Genomic DNA, 14,716 nt, shown 5'->3' with positions numbered 1-14,716 from the left:
GTATCACTTGTGGTGCTCATATTCCTCAGTTTTCAATTCATTTACTTGTGGAGAAATTAATGGTTCAAAGATTGCTCTATCCTACTCTTTGGTGAATCTTGGTTGAAGGGTTTGGGATCACTTGATTTCTTTCTTTTTTTCTTCTAAGAGTCAATCCTTTTCTTTGAATGTCTCTTGTTGTATCAGCCTAGGAAACCTTATATGAGTCCACACATCACCTAATACACCTAGAAACTTGAAACTATCAATATACATTTTGTTTTTGTTTAAAAATTTGTAGTGTGTGACATATGGTATGGCTTGAAACTAGGGTTTTCTAAGTGTGACAAAAAATTAAGTCGATTAGGACTTAACAATCCAATGATCGGGTTCGGGGTGAGTTGGAAAGGATTCGGCTAGAACAGAAAAGTAGAGTTTCTCTCTCTATGACTCAACTCACCTTGTCCAAAATCTGGTCCGACCCACCCCAGTCACGAGTCAACTTGGAAGTCGAAGAGTCATGCTTGATACACTTAAGGTCCTAATACAACATAAGATATTTAGGCGCTCGATTATTTACACTATAAATACATTATACCTTACAATAGTTGCAGATAAACTTGTAATCATACTGTATAATTTTAAGAGTATAAGCTCATTCTAACTTTATTAAATAATTTATTGGATCTGTGATTTAAGATAAATCTATTTTATGCATATATTTATCTCAACAATAAAAATTAGATAAAAATATTATAAGAGTCAGATATGTTGTTATGCATTCTATTATATCTGCTCTTATATAAGTTCGGTTGAATAATTACTTAATCAGGTAAAATTAACAACCCCTAATGTGATTTTAATTTCTGCTCCAAAAAAATTTAAGTAAAAAACTCCTCTAAAATAACAAAATAAAAACTAAATAGAAGTTTAATTGTGAATAAATATGGTCGAAATTATACTACTCTTTTAATCACTATCTTACCCAAAGGGTTTTTGGAACATTAAAAGGGGGGATTAGGGCATGAAACTCTTCAAAGAAGGGGATTTAGGGTTTAGGGTTTAGGGGATCAAGTCTAAAATATTCTCCCTACAATGTGAAAAGATTTCTTTTATAGAGTGATGCCAATGCCAATGATAATGGGGAGATTTAGCATAATAGGTCCCTTTTTAAGTATCAAGTGTGGAGGATCTTGAAAGTTCATATGAGGTTGGCCACATGAGGGAGCAATTGGCTTCATCTTAGGGTGTATTATTAGAACAAAAAAATTACTCCTATTTTGTTGAAGAAATAGCTTTGTTGAGATTAGGGTTGTAAACAAGTGAACTAAAATGAGGGAAAAAATGGTTGTTTTAATTATTTTTCGTTACCCGTTTCAATTATAATGTATGTTACTCCATTTGTTTACTCAATTACCTGTAAGTAAATAGAAAAATACACGGGTAAATACGTAGGGGGACAAAATAACAAACTAGTGAAAATGATTGATACGTGTTCATTAGAATCAATGCATTATCATGAATATAATTTTCTTATTATGCCCTTCATTTTGCCTAATTCAAAATATGATTTTTTCTTGTTGCATTTTAAGTCATCTAAGCAAGGGCATTTGTTATGGTCCCAGATCCCACAAGGTGATTCACAGGGAAAAACGAAGGAATGGAGTGTTCACTGAATGGAGTGGAGGAGAGGATTAAAGAACAATGGATAACCAGGTTCGTCAAAGGGAGACCTGAACCTTGGGTTCGTCAAGGAGAACGCAGATCCTATATTTTGGTGAAATTAGACTTGTCCATTTTATTCCATATCGTCCCTTAAACATGACTCATGACCACAAAGTTCTAAAGAGAATTATAATTTTGCGCCTCCATGGTATTTAACATGAAAATAAACTAAATAACTATAATTAGATAAATATATCAAATATCTAAATATATTTATTTTTTAATTTAAAATATTGTATAATTTGATTATATTTTAAATAACACCTTTTAGGTGCCCAAAGTGCCTATAATATGTACTACAATTAGAGGATATAAATACACTTTTTAAAAGAATACCCGCCATAACTGGCTCTTCTTCTTCGTCTTCACCAGAAAATCAACTAAAATTCTTGCGAAAACCCTTCCATAACTCCTATGTTTGAAGCACTGATCCATTGGGTTGTTTGAGTTGCGGACGTTTGTGTCATTTTCGAACGATTTCAATTTCAAACGCGGTAAACTCCATAGTGAAAATCATTGCTTAGTCTGTACGATTTTTTTTTTTTTTTTTTGTGGTAAATTGAAATTTTCCGCTCTCAGATTTTATTGTACGAGGCAGTTGATTTGATGTTTATAAAACAGGCGAGATTCCGGAGCCTGTCGTGTGCGACAGTGCGAGGATGATAAGATACTCTCTTTCCTCTTCTCTTCGTTTTTTGGTGCTTTGTTTGGTTCTCTACTGTACCGTATACTGTCATGAAATTCTCTTTCTTCTGCTGCTTTTCTTGTTGTCAAACGTTCCTTCATATTTATCTTGACAAAAAATATGGTTTTCTCTTACTTTCAGAATCTGTTTTCCTGTTTTTCTGGTCTGTATAAGGTTCAGTATTTTTTTTTCTAAAATAAAATATATGTGACAGGAATTTTTTTTCTTTTCATCTTTGATTAGTCTTATTTTCTTGTAGACTTGCTTTTGATTCCCCTCTCTGTTTCTCATATCATGTTTTTGGTTTTAAAGGGATCTCTCCTTGGCTGTGTATTCTGCTTCCATAAATGTTCTCTTCGTGAATTTGAATCAGGTACTGAATGATAAGTGAAAGCCATATTTCTGTAGACTCTCACAAATCTGAATTTTAAATAGTATTCTAAAAGATATACATGTGATGCTCATCTGTCACACATATTGGTTGTTTCTCATTTACTCTTCTCTGATCCTTGTACAGTTCCTGTTGGCAGTTCTACTCAGCCTCTATTCAAGGAAAGAGTTTAGTAGAGATTTTTCAAGATCTTAGAGAGATATTTTCCTTTCGATCTTCTGGGTCAAGTAATTGGAAGCAGCAATCCAGCTCCACCATCACACAAGGTCAACTGGGAGAAACCTCCGGTCACACCAACTTGTTGGACTTTGATGGAGAGCAACCAGAAATAATTACCAGACCCAAAACTGAAACTTCCCAATTGAACTCCATGCTCTGGACAGGATGATCTTCCAATGGAGAACAGATTACTTCCTTGTTCAAGGTATCCACCACTGGTTCAGTCTGATGAACCAACCTCCCAAAAAGACTAGTGAGCATTTGAAGTCCCATTCAGATGTGGAAGTTGGAGATGTTTATCTTCAACATTCCAGGGATCAGGCAAGAGATGAGGTTCAACCTTCTTCCTCTCAAAGGCTTGCCCGGAGCATAATTGAAAGATTAACTGAAATTTTTCCTCAGAAGTGTGCCTTTAAATCTCAAGGTTTCAATACTGAAACTTCTACTGCTGTGGAAGACATCTATGAGGAGAATTCAGAGATTCATCCTTTAACTCACTCAAATGAATTCCCCCAACACAGTTCTCGATCGTCAGATGCACATTATGGAGCAACAGAAAGGTATCTTATTAAGGTGAATTCAACACTTGAAGAACAAAATATGTTTAGTGGGGATGATCCAGAATGTATACACTATGAATTTTCACACTTGACAGAAGCAGTGGAAGTAGACATGGAATTGCAAAGAAAGGGGCAGCGGGTTTGTGTAAACAGCTTGAAGAGGGGAAGGTGCCAAATGTTAACATCACATACGAGATGCGTAACTTGGTTTTCTGAGTCAAATACAGAGTCGAAAACAGAGAGGCTATGCAGGAAAATCACTTAAACCTGCAAAGCATGAACTTGATTCAAGAACAAAGAGGTTAGCGAAGGAGAAGAATGAATTGCAGGCCAGTTTGGAAAAAGTAATTGGATAGAAGATCACGTGAATGGTCCTTCAAGCTCGAAAAGTTCCAATTGAAGAGCACAGAGATTAAGAGAAACGGTAATGGAAGTGGCCAATTTAAAGATGTGCAGTCTGATAGGAACAACATCGCTCGAAGCTATAAAGAAAAGGAAAATGAAATTAAGAATTTGCATAAAGCTGTTGCAGGATCACAAAGGAAATGCAATGAACAAGAGAAGACGATTTCGAGGTTGCAACAAGGACTACATGAAGAAATGAGCACACAATCCGCACAAAATTTTGTTGGGTTGGTTAATTGCAACTGGAGTGGAACAAAATCTTCGGAAAGAGATAAGAGCATTACAAAGTTGAAATCAATTCTCTTAGGCAAGAAAATATTACTCTCATAGATCGGTTAAATGGTGGGAGGTTCTCATCGTTTAGGCTTGAAGAGGAATTAAAAGCACAGGTCGACTATTTCCAAAGTAAGTGCTTCTAATTGCTCAGTGAGGCTAGCCATATTACACAGAATCTGTTAACTTTGGTGAAAATGATTGACATTGATGAAGGACTAAAAAAGAGACAAAGAAGTAAAGGTGGGTTGGCCCACTTTGTAGTTTTTGATATTCTACTTTCTGGCAGCAAAATGGGATTTCAGTATTCTTTGGTTCCTCATTCTTTTATTGAAATCTCAACATTGACATTAAAATATAAAAACAATGGCTGATCTTCTTTGGTCTTAGTTGAATGTTGATTTGGGAGATGATGGATCGGGTTAGGGACAGACCCTGTTCCTTCTATTTCCTATTACTCTACCCTTTTGATTCATTAAGACCTAACCCGTTAATTTGTCACCCAAGCCATTACTGACCTTTCGAATTAGATTAATGCATATGACCAACCTCTAGTGACTTTTTTCCAGCCACCTGTATCAGTCCCAAATTGTGATACCATGGACCTAATGTGCCTGCAGATCAAAAGTCATTTATTGGTTCATCAAACTTTCTCACTAAGCACAAAAAGCAGTAGCAGATTAAAGACACGAGCACCCCAGAAAAAAACATCCAGAAAACCTTTCACTTAGTGTAGTTCCAAAACACCATTTAACATCTGATTCTTATGTGATTACGAGACTCGAACTCAAAAGTCTTATATGAAGCAGGAAAGCCAATTGCTAGGGGCTAGTGGGGTTGCCGACATTTGTGATAGGGGGTCTCGGATCTGCCGGTGATGACCGCAACAATCTGCGTGGCTCCAATCCTTTTGGTCCTACACTGGTGACAAACACAGACACTAAGATCTTAAAATCTATCCATCTCAAGAAAGAAAACCAAAAAGAAGAAAAGGGAGGAGGAGAAGAAAAAGTAACAACACTCAACTGCCTCAAGGACAAAAAAAGTTCTAGCAAGGTTCAAATCCTTTTCAATTATATAAATGGGTTATACATACCTGTGAAGATCATGGCCTTGGTCAGGAGTAAGGCTAAAATGAGCAGCACAAGACATATGAGGTAGAGAAGTGAAATTTTTTGTCTCATCTCTATACTTAGCATTGCTGAGAAAGAAGAGACCACTCTTCCATATTTATAATGCAATATCACTTTCTCAAGTAGTTGATGCCCAACGGCACCTTCAATATGAACAAGTTATCCTTAATGCCTTCGGACATTTCCTTTCAGTTCCACCCATGCATTTCAAAGTCAAATAATTGGTTCTTGTTTGTCAATATGTCGACACTTCATGTGAGTTTTCTTCATGGTAATTAAAACTCTAGTTTTGACTTGAAGATGCACAGATTGAACCATCTAAAGCTAAAAATCACATTGCTTGTCTCTTGTGCTTGTTCTGTGAATGAACTCATTTGTCAGATTGAAGTTTCTCAGCACCTTCATTTCTCAAAGGGGTTCATATGTCTGAATCAATCTAATGTCATGAGATTTAATAGGATTCCTCCTGTCACGAAATGAACTGATCATGATCCTGTTATTGTGATATTTCACTGGGTATGTCCAATGCTAGGAATTTAGACACAAAAAAAAAGGCTTCAAAATAACACGTCAAAGCCTCTTTGGCCTACCATGAGTACACAAGAAAAGAGTAGCATTATGAAGTTGGAATTCCTTGGCCAACTCCCAAAAACTCTCCGCTTATATTTACACCCAATTCACCATATCATACTGTGTGGCATATATTTGGTTTGCTTATATGAAAAAACATTTTGTCCTAAGCATACAACTGCGCAGATATCTAAGAGGGAAGAAAATTCTGCTGCAGGATGGGCTGCTGCATGTTAGGTTCCAGCAAAGCAGAGGTCATCATAAAGCAAGGCACCATAATAAAAGATATTGATGGAGATTTTCAACAGTCTAGGATGGGGAAATGGCCATAGCTGGGCCTTCCCTACGCTCTGGTTTTCGTAGCATTCAAATACTTGGTTATGTTTGTAAGCTTGCAATGAGATCTGCACATAAATAAAGAACAAAGATGTGAGTGCGACTACTGCCTATCTCATTACACAGAAGCCATAAATCAGATTCAATGACCCACTAAGCAGTTTCACTAAACCACTCCAGCACTCATAGCGATAAGGACAAATATAATTCCTATAGAAAATCCAACAACTCCCTAGAAACACAAGAACCAAAAAATAGGTTTGATTTATCCATACAACTTCATACTTAGTATCTTCAGTTTTTATCTATTTTGACTGGAAAAATATCAATACATTTCCACAGAAACATACAAAAAATGAATATCAAATTCTTCACAGAGATGGGAATAAATGAAGTTTTAACCCTTACTTTTTCCTCACTGAGAGATCCGAACTGGTCTATGAGGCTTTGGAGCTGAAAAATGAAAAAGTAAAAAATCACATAACTAATAATTAAAGAAGTACTATTAAATGCATATTCAGATAAAACTACCAATACCATTGGGGTTTCCTTGATCGTAGAAACTCCGTAAAAGAGAGACAGCTTCTGATGCCATGATCCCTCCAATGCACTTATACCCCTTTTGTCCAAAACCTTTACTACTGTCAAGAAGAAAACTTTAGCCAACTGCATAAGGATTAGAGATGTATTTGTCTGATTTTAAGACTATACTTTTATCCAAGCACACATTTTTCATCACCGTTTTCAATGGATCCATTTCATATGCTACATAAATGGGATGGATTAATTGTATCTGGAGATAATTTTTAAATCTATCGGGTGATATTTCATAAGAGCTCTGCAATCAGAGGAGAGCATTTTGTGTTTTCAACATGTCTCATCCAAGACATCTCAACTTAATGTATTTTCTCTATTATAAATAGAGACCAAGTGTACTCTATTAACAACAATCGATAAATGATTTTCTTCTCCAGAAACTCAACAAAAATAAGCAAGATATAACAGATATGTGTATCGTATCAGTACCTCCATATTCCAAGACATGAGACGTCTCAAAGAGACACCCACCACTGCTAGTAATATAGAGAATAAATATCAACTGAAGTATTTTAGAGATATTTGAGACAAACCTAGCTAATTGATCTGAACTACTCTCATGAAGAGACAAGATTGATCCACATCCTCCAAATTTATCATTCGAGCAGCCATAATAAACGGCTCTAATTCCTAGAGAAAAGGTAAACAGAATTGTAAAACTAATTATATAGTATTCCTCAACAAATTAAGGCCCTTACAAAGAACCTTAGTTGAATTAACAAACCTAGTATGGATAATGCTGACGCACACATAATACATGGTTCACACGTGACATAAAGATCACATCTCGAGAACTTTTCTGCTACTTTGAGTGGTGAAAGTCCAATACTTTGCCACTGTTGGAGAAGAACATCAATTGCTTCCAACTCTGCATGTCTTGTAGCCTGTATAAGAAAAGACAGGTGATAAGAGTAAACAAATAAAGCCTGGAGGAAAAATATGATCAGTTAACAACAACAATTTCTATTTACAGCAAAAGGAACCTATGTCTATGTCCATACGTTTCGTGTTTCAGCTGTACGGTTGCTGCCCGATGAAATAATTTTTCCATCTTCCACGATTACACAACTGGTCAGATAATTCCACAGGTATAAGGACTAGCAGAACAATTATATCATGTATAATCACAGCTCAAAAAGAACATTGCAAATAAACCTGAAACTAAATATTGTACAAACAGATGGAAAATAAGTGTACTGAATGCATTTCATAAACATGAAAGGACAACAGGCAACTATAGAATATTTCCTTCTACTTTAAGTGCTCCTTTCTCTCTGCAGCACCATGGAAGTTCTGATTCTTTAAATTCAACAAATACTCATGGAATATCCAGTAAGAATGCTCACTGTCAATTGGCACTATAAGCATCAATTGGGGTTGATTTAACTGTCAACTGGGAGAACAATTGCAACATATCCGGAAGAAATTTAGAAATTAGATCGTATGATGGAATTACTGTCCTCAAATCAGTTCTGTTATTGTAAAGAAAGAATTTCGTGAGGAAATATATCATCAGGACTTGAGATGTTCTAAGAATGGCTAAAATGGAAAAGTGACATTTAGTAGTGGATCTTCATCGATGTTGAGTCGGAAAAAAATCTTACATTCAAAAGTGTTAAGAAAAGTTAATAGGAAAAAAGGTTGAGCAATAGGCCTGTTAAGTCATTTTGGGATGGAATTGGGCTCAACCCAACAATGGTATGAAAGTAGAATGTATGTGTGGGTTCAGACCAATTTGTGCTATCTAGGTTATCTGTATGTTGTCAAATCACATTATTTGTATTGTAATCTCCATAAGGTGAGAGTCTGTGTATTGTGTACCCTGTTGAGAGTTTGTGTCTACGTCGCAAACCCGTTATGTGTAAATCTAGACGTGAGGAGGAGCATTGAGTGAGAAAAGTTCCCCTATTGAAAAGTGTTAATAAAAGTTATTGGGTTTTAAGGTTGAGCAATAAGCCTCCTAAGCGGCTAGTCATTTTAGGATGAAATTGGGCTCAACCCAACCATAGACATAATAGAGCCTCCTCAATAGAGATAAAAAAAAGTTCTAGCAGCCCACAAAAGGCAAACAAAAATGGCTACTACATACAAAGGCTGTAGTTGTTGGACAAACTATTAACAAAAAAAAAGAAAGGAGCAATGAGAACTACAACAATCACAGAAATGGAACAGAATACTGGGGTATGCAGAAGATTATCTGTAATTCAAAATGTGATTGACAAATCTGAGTCACTGTCAACAGAGTGGGGACAACATTAGATAAATCCCACAAGGTCATATCTGTATAATCTTACACGGTTTCTCAAGAAACTACGTCAGAATCATTGTCAAGGCAATTACCCATTCCAAAAAAAGACTTTCAGAGCTAGGCATCAGTCTGTTATGAAGATTTGCACTTCAATACTCAAAACACCAACGATGACATATTTGTCTGCCTTTTTCCAAAACTCAGATCAAGGACCACTAGTCACCAAACAATTTTTTCTTCTCTTACTTCCAAGCCAAAAGAAAAAAAACAAAAGCAGTTCTAAAGTAATTTACAATTTGAGAATCGACAAAACATGAGAACTTCCCATTCAATTTGATGGATAAATATTTCCTTTTACAGCAGTATGCACAATGAGAAACACTGTATGAGATATGCAGTTAAATCAAACATACCCAACTGGGACTTCAAGATTCTCCAAGGCAAATTTTGCCTGCTAAAAGAAGAATAAATTAGAAAAGTTAAAAATTTAAGATGATTCCACAAAAAAAAAAAAAAAAAATTTGAGATTTGTTCACCAATTCCTACAACTTTAGAAGTTGAGAAGTCTTGAAGAACCGGAATTTATTCACTATGTACAAGTAAACTTCCATGAATATATTTCAAAACACATGTGTATGCTTAAAATTGAGAAAATAAGCTTGAGTTTCCCTAATTGATAGAACTGATTGCCCAACACTAAACCAGCAGAATCATAATTTATTTTAAAAAAGAAAGAAAGAAAAGCTTGGTTGAGTCAACAAACAACCAAAGTTAGACAAAGACGCTGAAAAAACAAATTATTTCAGTAAATACGAGTACATTCTTAAAGTCTGTAATGCAGCATTATTAACCTGAAAATTATAACTATATTATTTTTTAAAATGCATGATAGTAAATATACCACCTGCTCCAAGGCAAGCCCCATGAAAGATAAAGTAGACATCGAATCTTTTCCTGCTACTGTGGCCATCTGAACAAAACTAAAAATCTCTTTAGAAAGTGAAGAAGTAAAATAACATACTGTCAATTGGAAAAGAAGATCCAAAAAATTTTCTATTTCAAAAAAAAAAATTAAAAAAATCCCAACGTTTACCAAGGCTATGACTTTTTTTTCTCTTCTCCTTTTTAAAGTAGTTTATTTAAGGAGATGCAAAAGCCCCTATCTGAAGATTCAGGAAGTCATAACAAGGCGGATGAGATGACAACAAGGTGTTGCCTAGCTAATCCCTCTTTTGCAAGAAAAATTAGCTATGGAGTTAGCTACAGCAATCTTCTTAGAGGGGTCAAAGGCTACCTGTGCTCAAGCCTCCATGGGAACTTTCCTTTGATCCACTTATTTCTATTGAAGAACCTTTCCACCAGAAGCGGACTTAATGAAAAACTTTAAAAATCTTGATTTCTTGAAGGAGGGATCGACCCTCCACTTCATATGAATCAATAAATCCAGAGCCATCCTGTATAAAAAAAGCTAAGGAGATTGATTTCCAGGAATGCCTTGACTACCTGCTGGGCTAGATTACTTTTAGAACCGTCATCAAGTTTAATGTTGAAGCAATTAGAAGGTTGAGGGACCCAAGAAGAAGTAGGCTTTAAGGTTCTTCTTGTAGAGGAAAGAATTAGATGTGAAAAGAGGTCACCCCTGGATCATTATCTTGCCTGTCGAAAAGAGAACCAAATAAACTATTCCATTTACAGTTTCAGTGGAGCTTGATTGACTTGAAATGTTCCCCACTTCTCTTCTTTCCAGAGATTCCAAGGAATTGCAGCCAAAACAGTTTTTATAGAGTTTTTTAAGCTTTTGAAATGAGCAAATGTAGTGTTTGTTCATGTTAGGTTGAGTCCGGTTCCATCCTAAAATGACTACCCACTTAGGAAACTTCTTGCTCAATATTACAACTTAGTAAGTTTTCTTCCCATTTCTCAATGTGGAACATTTTCCCAATCAACACTTCCTCTCATGTCCAGGCTTGTACATATCAGGCTTGAGAGGTGGGCACAAACTCCCATCTCATGGAGCCCATAATACACAAATAACCTAAGCCTCGGCCTTGGCCCATGCACATATCCTGCTCTGATACTACTGTAGGGTGGAGCTCAATTCTATCCCAAAATGACTAGTCACTTAGGAGGCTTATTGCTCAATCTTACAACCCATTAACTTTTCTTGCTATTCATCAATGTGAGACTTTCTCACTCAAAAATTCACAAAATTCACCATGGGATGCAGGCATAATACTTTCTGATAGGCAAATTTGTTAATAAGATAGTAAAATTGAAAGGAGTGATGGAAAAGTATTCAGTTGTTTCATCTTGTATATTGCAAAATATGCATTCCAGATTTCAACCGAACATCGAAGAAGAAATAAAAGAGTTTTACCCTTTGATTTCATGTATCATTCCTTGACCTAGAGCAACAAAAAAAAATCCATAGTTTCAGACAGAAACTCAGAGGACACGGTTTGTAACAATGAAAAAAATTATCCATGGTTAGCACAGAAAAATTATCGTCCACAAGAGAATAGGATGACAACCAAGACTCATGACTTCAGATTGGAGAACCAACATCAACCTACGTGTTTTTTTTCTTTTTTTTTGTACCCCTTAATCATAGAAGAACCAACAAAAAAATCAATACTCACGAAAGCTCGCTTATTTCGAACAGGTAAGACACCTAGTTAGCTGAAACTATCTTCTAAAGAAGAATTGAATTCTCTTCAGAGCCTCAGACAAACAAGAGGACCAGATAATGGCGTGGGAGCCTGAAGACAGAACATCACACGGTTCTAGTAGCTAGAGACAGAGTCGTAGCACTCGGATTGACAAATGGGGCAGTAAGAGAGGGAGAGATTGAGACACGGACCTGTATGATGGCAGTGAAGAATTCGTCGTCCGGTAGCAGAACCTCGTCGAAGACGAGACGGCGTCTCGAGGTTTGGGAGGTTGAGAACTGAAGGGTCTGAGAGTAACCTTCAAATATATGATACGGAAGCTGATGTGCGGACTATTTTAGTTTCTCCAACGAAGATTTATATAATAAGGCGCAAAGAGACGACAAATTCCATGTTTTCAGATGAAATTCCTAAAAGTTGACGATTTGTTTCCCGGTTGCTTCGAAGCTATATGACTTAGCCGAATCACTTGTCTAGTCTTTTTTTTTTTTTTTGTCAATTATGATGTGGTGAAGAAGTTAACTTTTAAATGCTCTCAAGAGACCGAATATTACATTAACAAAGTGAGATTAGATGGAAACTTGACTATCAGACTTCTAATTTGGTCATTATAAACGTTCCTCGTTCTTTGGAGCCTTTATTTGAACAAACACCCAAGCCGCTCTCAGTTTGTTCACGCTAGTTGCAGCCAAGACAGAGATCGCAGGGAGGAAGAGGATCCAAGAATTCCCGACGCCCTTCCCTCTCACTTTGTAGCTTCCCACCCCTTCATCAACCTGCTTCCGCGACCTTCGTTGCTCGCACAATGGTTTCATCTTCTTCGGCCCGCTGTGAGCGCGCGTCTCAAAACCGCGGTTGCAGGTCATGAAAGGGCGGAAGCTGCAAAGCCAGACGGAAAGGTTGTCGAGTCCTCTACTCAGTCTCCTTTCTTCCATTTGTCTCCCCTTCCAGGTGCCGTTTTACTCTCTACGCTTTAGTTCTTCCTTCTTTAGGATCGTGAAGAGTTGTTGAGATCAAGACATGAAGATTGCAAACAACTCCGCCCCTTCTCTACACGCGTTCTTGGGTGAGAAACAGTCCTGGCATGAAATCAAAATGGAACAAAAGCTGGAAATGTTTGTTACCGGCATAGGTTTTTCAATTGTCTTCATCTTTGCACCGTCGGTGCCTCTCCGTAAGGAAGAATCTGAAAACCGTAGAATAGAGATAAAGGGCATGGAAACCTCCCAATATCTGGAAGCTTTCCGGGTTTTTGAATCCTTGATCAGCATTAACGCGAATAACACCAATTATTAACAGCCAATTTTACTAAAATTATGGTTTGTAATTATTTCATTCTATCTGCTAAAAAGATACAGAAGAAGAGAAAAGAAAAGGATGAGAAAAGATGGACACAAAATTTTCTTCATTTAAAAAACCTCCTAGCTTACATGCGGGAAAGAAAGTAAATTCGATGCCTTAGGAAAGGCTGAAAAAGAAAAGACAACACAAACACAAAAGCATGGTCTGATCAAATTTTGTTTCTCTTTCCAAACTTTCCTTTTCTCCTGCGCCTATTGTTCTTCATCTTAAGCTTATTTTTCAGCTTCTTTCCAACACCGCCAACAGGCTTCAAGTTCTGCATGACACTACTGGTCCCGTCAGCCATTTCTACTTCTGCTCAGGAAAAACAATGCGCAATGGAAAGTCAGGTAATATTTAAGAAGCCTAACATGATTCAGTGACAACCAGGTTATGTAAGAGAATTTCATAGCAAATTCCATACTTGTTTTATAATATTAAAGGTTCAATCATTATAACTTCCAGAGTTGCAGGGCTATTCAAAAAGTTCAATCCAATGTTATCATATTGATTATGCTCAGGTAGTAATTACAGTTTCCCCTCACTATTAAGGTTTAAATAAGAAGTTGAATAGCTAAAAGCAGATGTGAGTAGTATTGATTCACAGAAACATTGTCAGTGCCCATCAACCAAAAAAATTAAAAAACTAAAAAAGAGCAACAAAGGCTAGGAACATTGGCAATTTCAGTGATCTAATTCCTGAGAGGTTTGAGAAGTTATAGCAAAATTACATACACTCTCACAGAAATCCGAGACCTTTAATTGTATCTAGCATTTCAAGAAAATCACTCAAGAAGGTCTGAAGAAACAAGTCCAAGCAGCCAATTTTCCAATATATTCAGCAGTTTTGGCATGATTTATGCCAAAAATCAACAATGAAATATTACTTCTCATAGAAAAAAATGGACAAGGAGGGTATAGAAAATAGATAATATGTTTCCTTTCAAATCATTCAGATTTATGTCATAGAGAAGCAAGAATGAACTTTACAAACGTTAATGATATCGAATCTTCTTCTCAAGCCCAGAGCATGGAATTCCATCAGCAACATAACTTACGAGATTATCACCAAAATCAACCGTGCGAAAATAGAAAAGAGAAACATACCCATATCGGACTTGTAGACTTGAAGCGCACTAGAAGAGGGTACGGGGAGCTTAGGGGCATTGAGTGCAGCTTCCTGAGCGGCAAGCTTTGCCGCTTCTTTAACGTCGTAGAAGGGCTGTACGATTTCTCTGCGTATAGCGCGGAGACGCTTCTCTCGCTTGCACCTCAAAGACTTGGCCATCGCCGCAGAGGAGAAGGGCGAAGGGCTGCAACAATTAGGGCTTTTGAAGATCGTAACCGCAATGAGGAACTGGGAGGGATCAGGTTTCTCGGTCTGCCTTTAAACTTACCCAAGGCCCGACCCGGGGTTTTCCTGACGCCGGAGAGAAAACTCAACCCTACCGCTCGAACCCAAAAACCCAGGTGAGGGTCAAGCAAGTCAGACCTAATTAAATTGACCTAGCTGAGTGAGCTTTCGAACCAATGGGTCATGACCAAATTCCTCCAAAGCAACATTAGATATAAATAAGTAAATACT

At 36.9% G+C, this 14,716-nt stretch overlaps 2 protein-coding genes and 1 long non-coding RNA gene across 5 annotated transcripts; 1 reads left to right on the top strand and 2 right to left on the bottom strand.

The window, feature by feature from the left end:
• The first annotated feature begins 2,679 nt into the window (after positions 1-2,679).
• Positions 2,680-4,626, top strand: LOC137953997 (uncharacterized). Its single transcript, XR_011112464.1, has 2 exons — positions 2,680-2,762; positions 2,907-4,626. It is a non-coding gene; the product is annotated as an uncharacterized lncRNA (long non-coding RNA).
• A 1,311-nt stretch (positions 4,627-5,937) lies between these two features.
• LOC137953858 (tRNA-specific adenosine deaminase TAD2) lies at positions 5,938-12,190 on the bottom strand. 3 transcript variants are annotated; one of them, XM_068801387.1, is made up of 9 exons: positions 11,982-12,190; positions 10,026-10,091; positions 9,535-9,575; positions 7,875-7,941; positions 7,598-7,757; positions 7,407-7,503; positions 6,814-6,917; positions 6,685-6,729; positions 5,938-6,344 (listed from the first exon to the last, which is right to left on the bottom strand). In XM_068801387.1, the coding sequence occupies exons 2-8, from the start codon at positions 10,089-10,091 to the stop codon at positions 6,692-6,694; spliced, it is 573 nt and encodes a 190-aa protein (XP_068657488.1). In that variant the 5' UTR covers positions 11,982-12,190; the 3' UTR covers positions 5,938-6,344; positions 6,685-6,691. The 3 variants fall into 3 exon arrangements, with proteins under 3 accessions (XP_068657488.1, XP_068657490.1, XP_068657489.1); XM_068801389.1 differs by having other exon boundaries at positions 6,814-6,914; XM_068801388.1 differs by having other exon boundaries at positions 9,535-9,572.
• A 988-nt stretch (positions 12,191-13,178) lies between these two features.
• On the bottom strand, positions 13,179-14,508 carry LOC137953873 (uncharacterized). Its single transcript, XM_068801411.1, has 2 exons — positions 14,239-14,508; positions 13,179-13,446 (listed from the first exon to the last, which is right to left on the bottom strand). Exons 1-2 carry the CDS (start codon positions 14,417-14,419, stop codon positions 13,301-13,303), a joined length of 327 nt encoding a protein of 108 aa, XP_068657512.1. The 5' UTR covers positions 14,420-14,508; the 3' UTR covers positions 13,179-13,300.
• Positions 14,509-14,716: the final 208 nt, after the last annotated feature.

This window comes from Aristolochia californica, unplaced genomic scaffold (genome assembly GCF_029961685.1).
Source record: "Aristolochia californica isolate CCGP_79_NKW_82.1479 unplaced genomic scaffold, dmAriCali1.0.hap1 SCAF_16, whole genome shotgun sequence".
Classification (NCBI taxonomy): Eukaryota; Viridiplantae; Streptophyta; class Magnoliopsida; order Piperales; family Aristolochiaceae; genus Aristolochia; species Aristolochia californica.
Note: the sequence above shows the minus strand (reverse complement) of the source record. Positions and strands in the feature narration are given on the sequence as shown.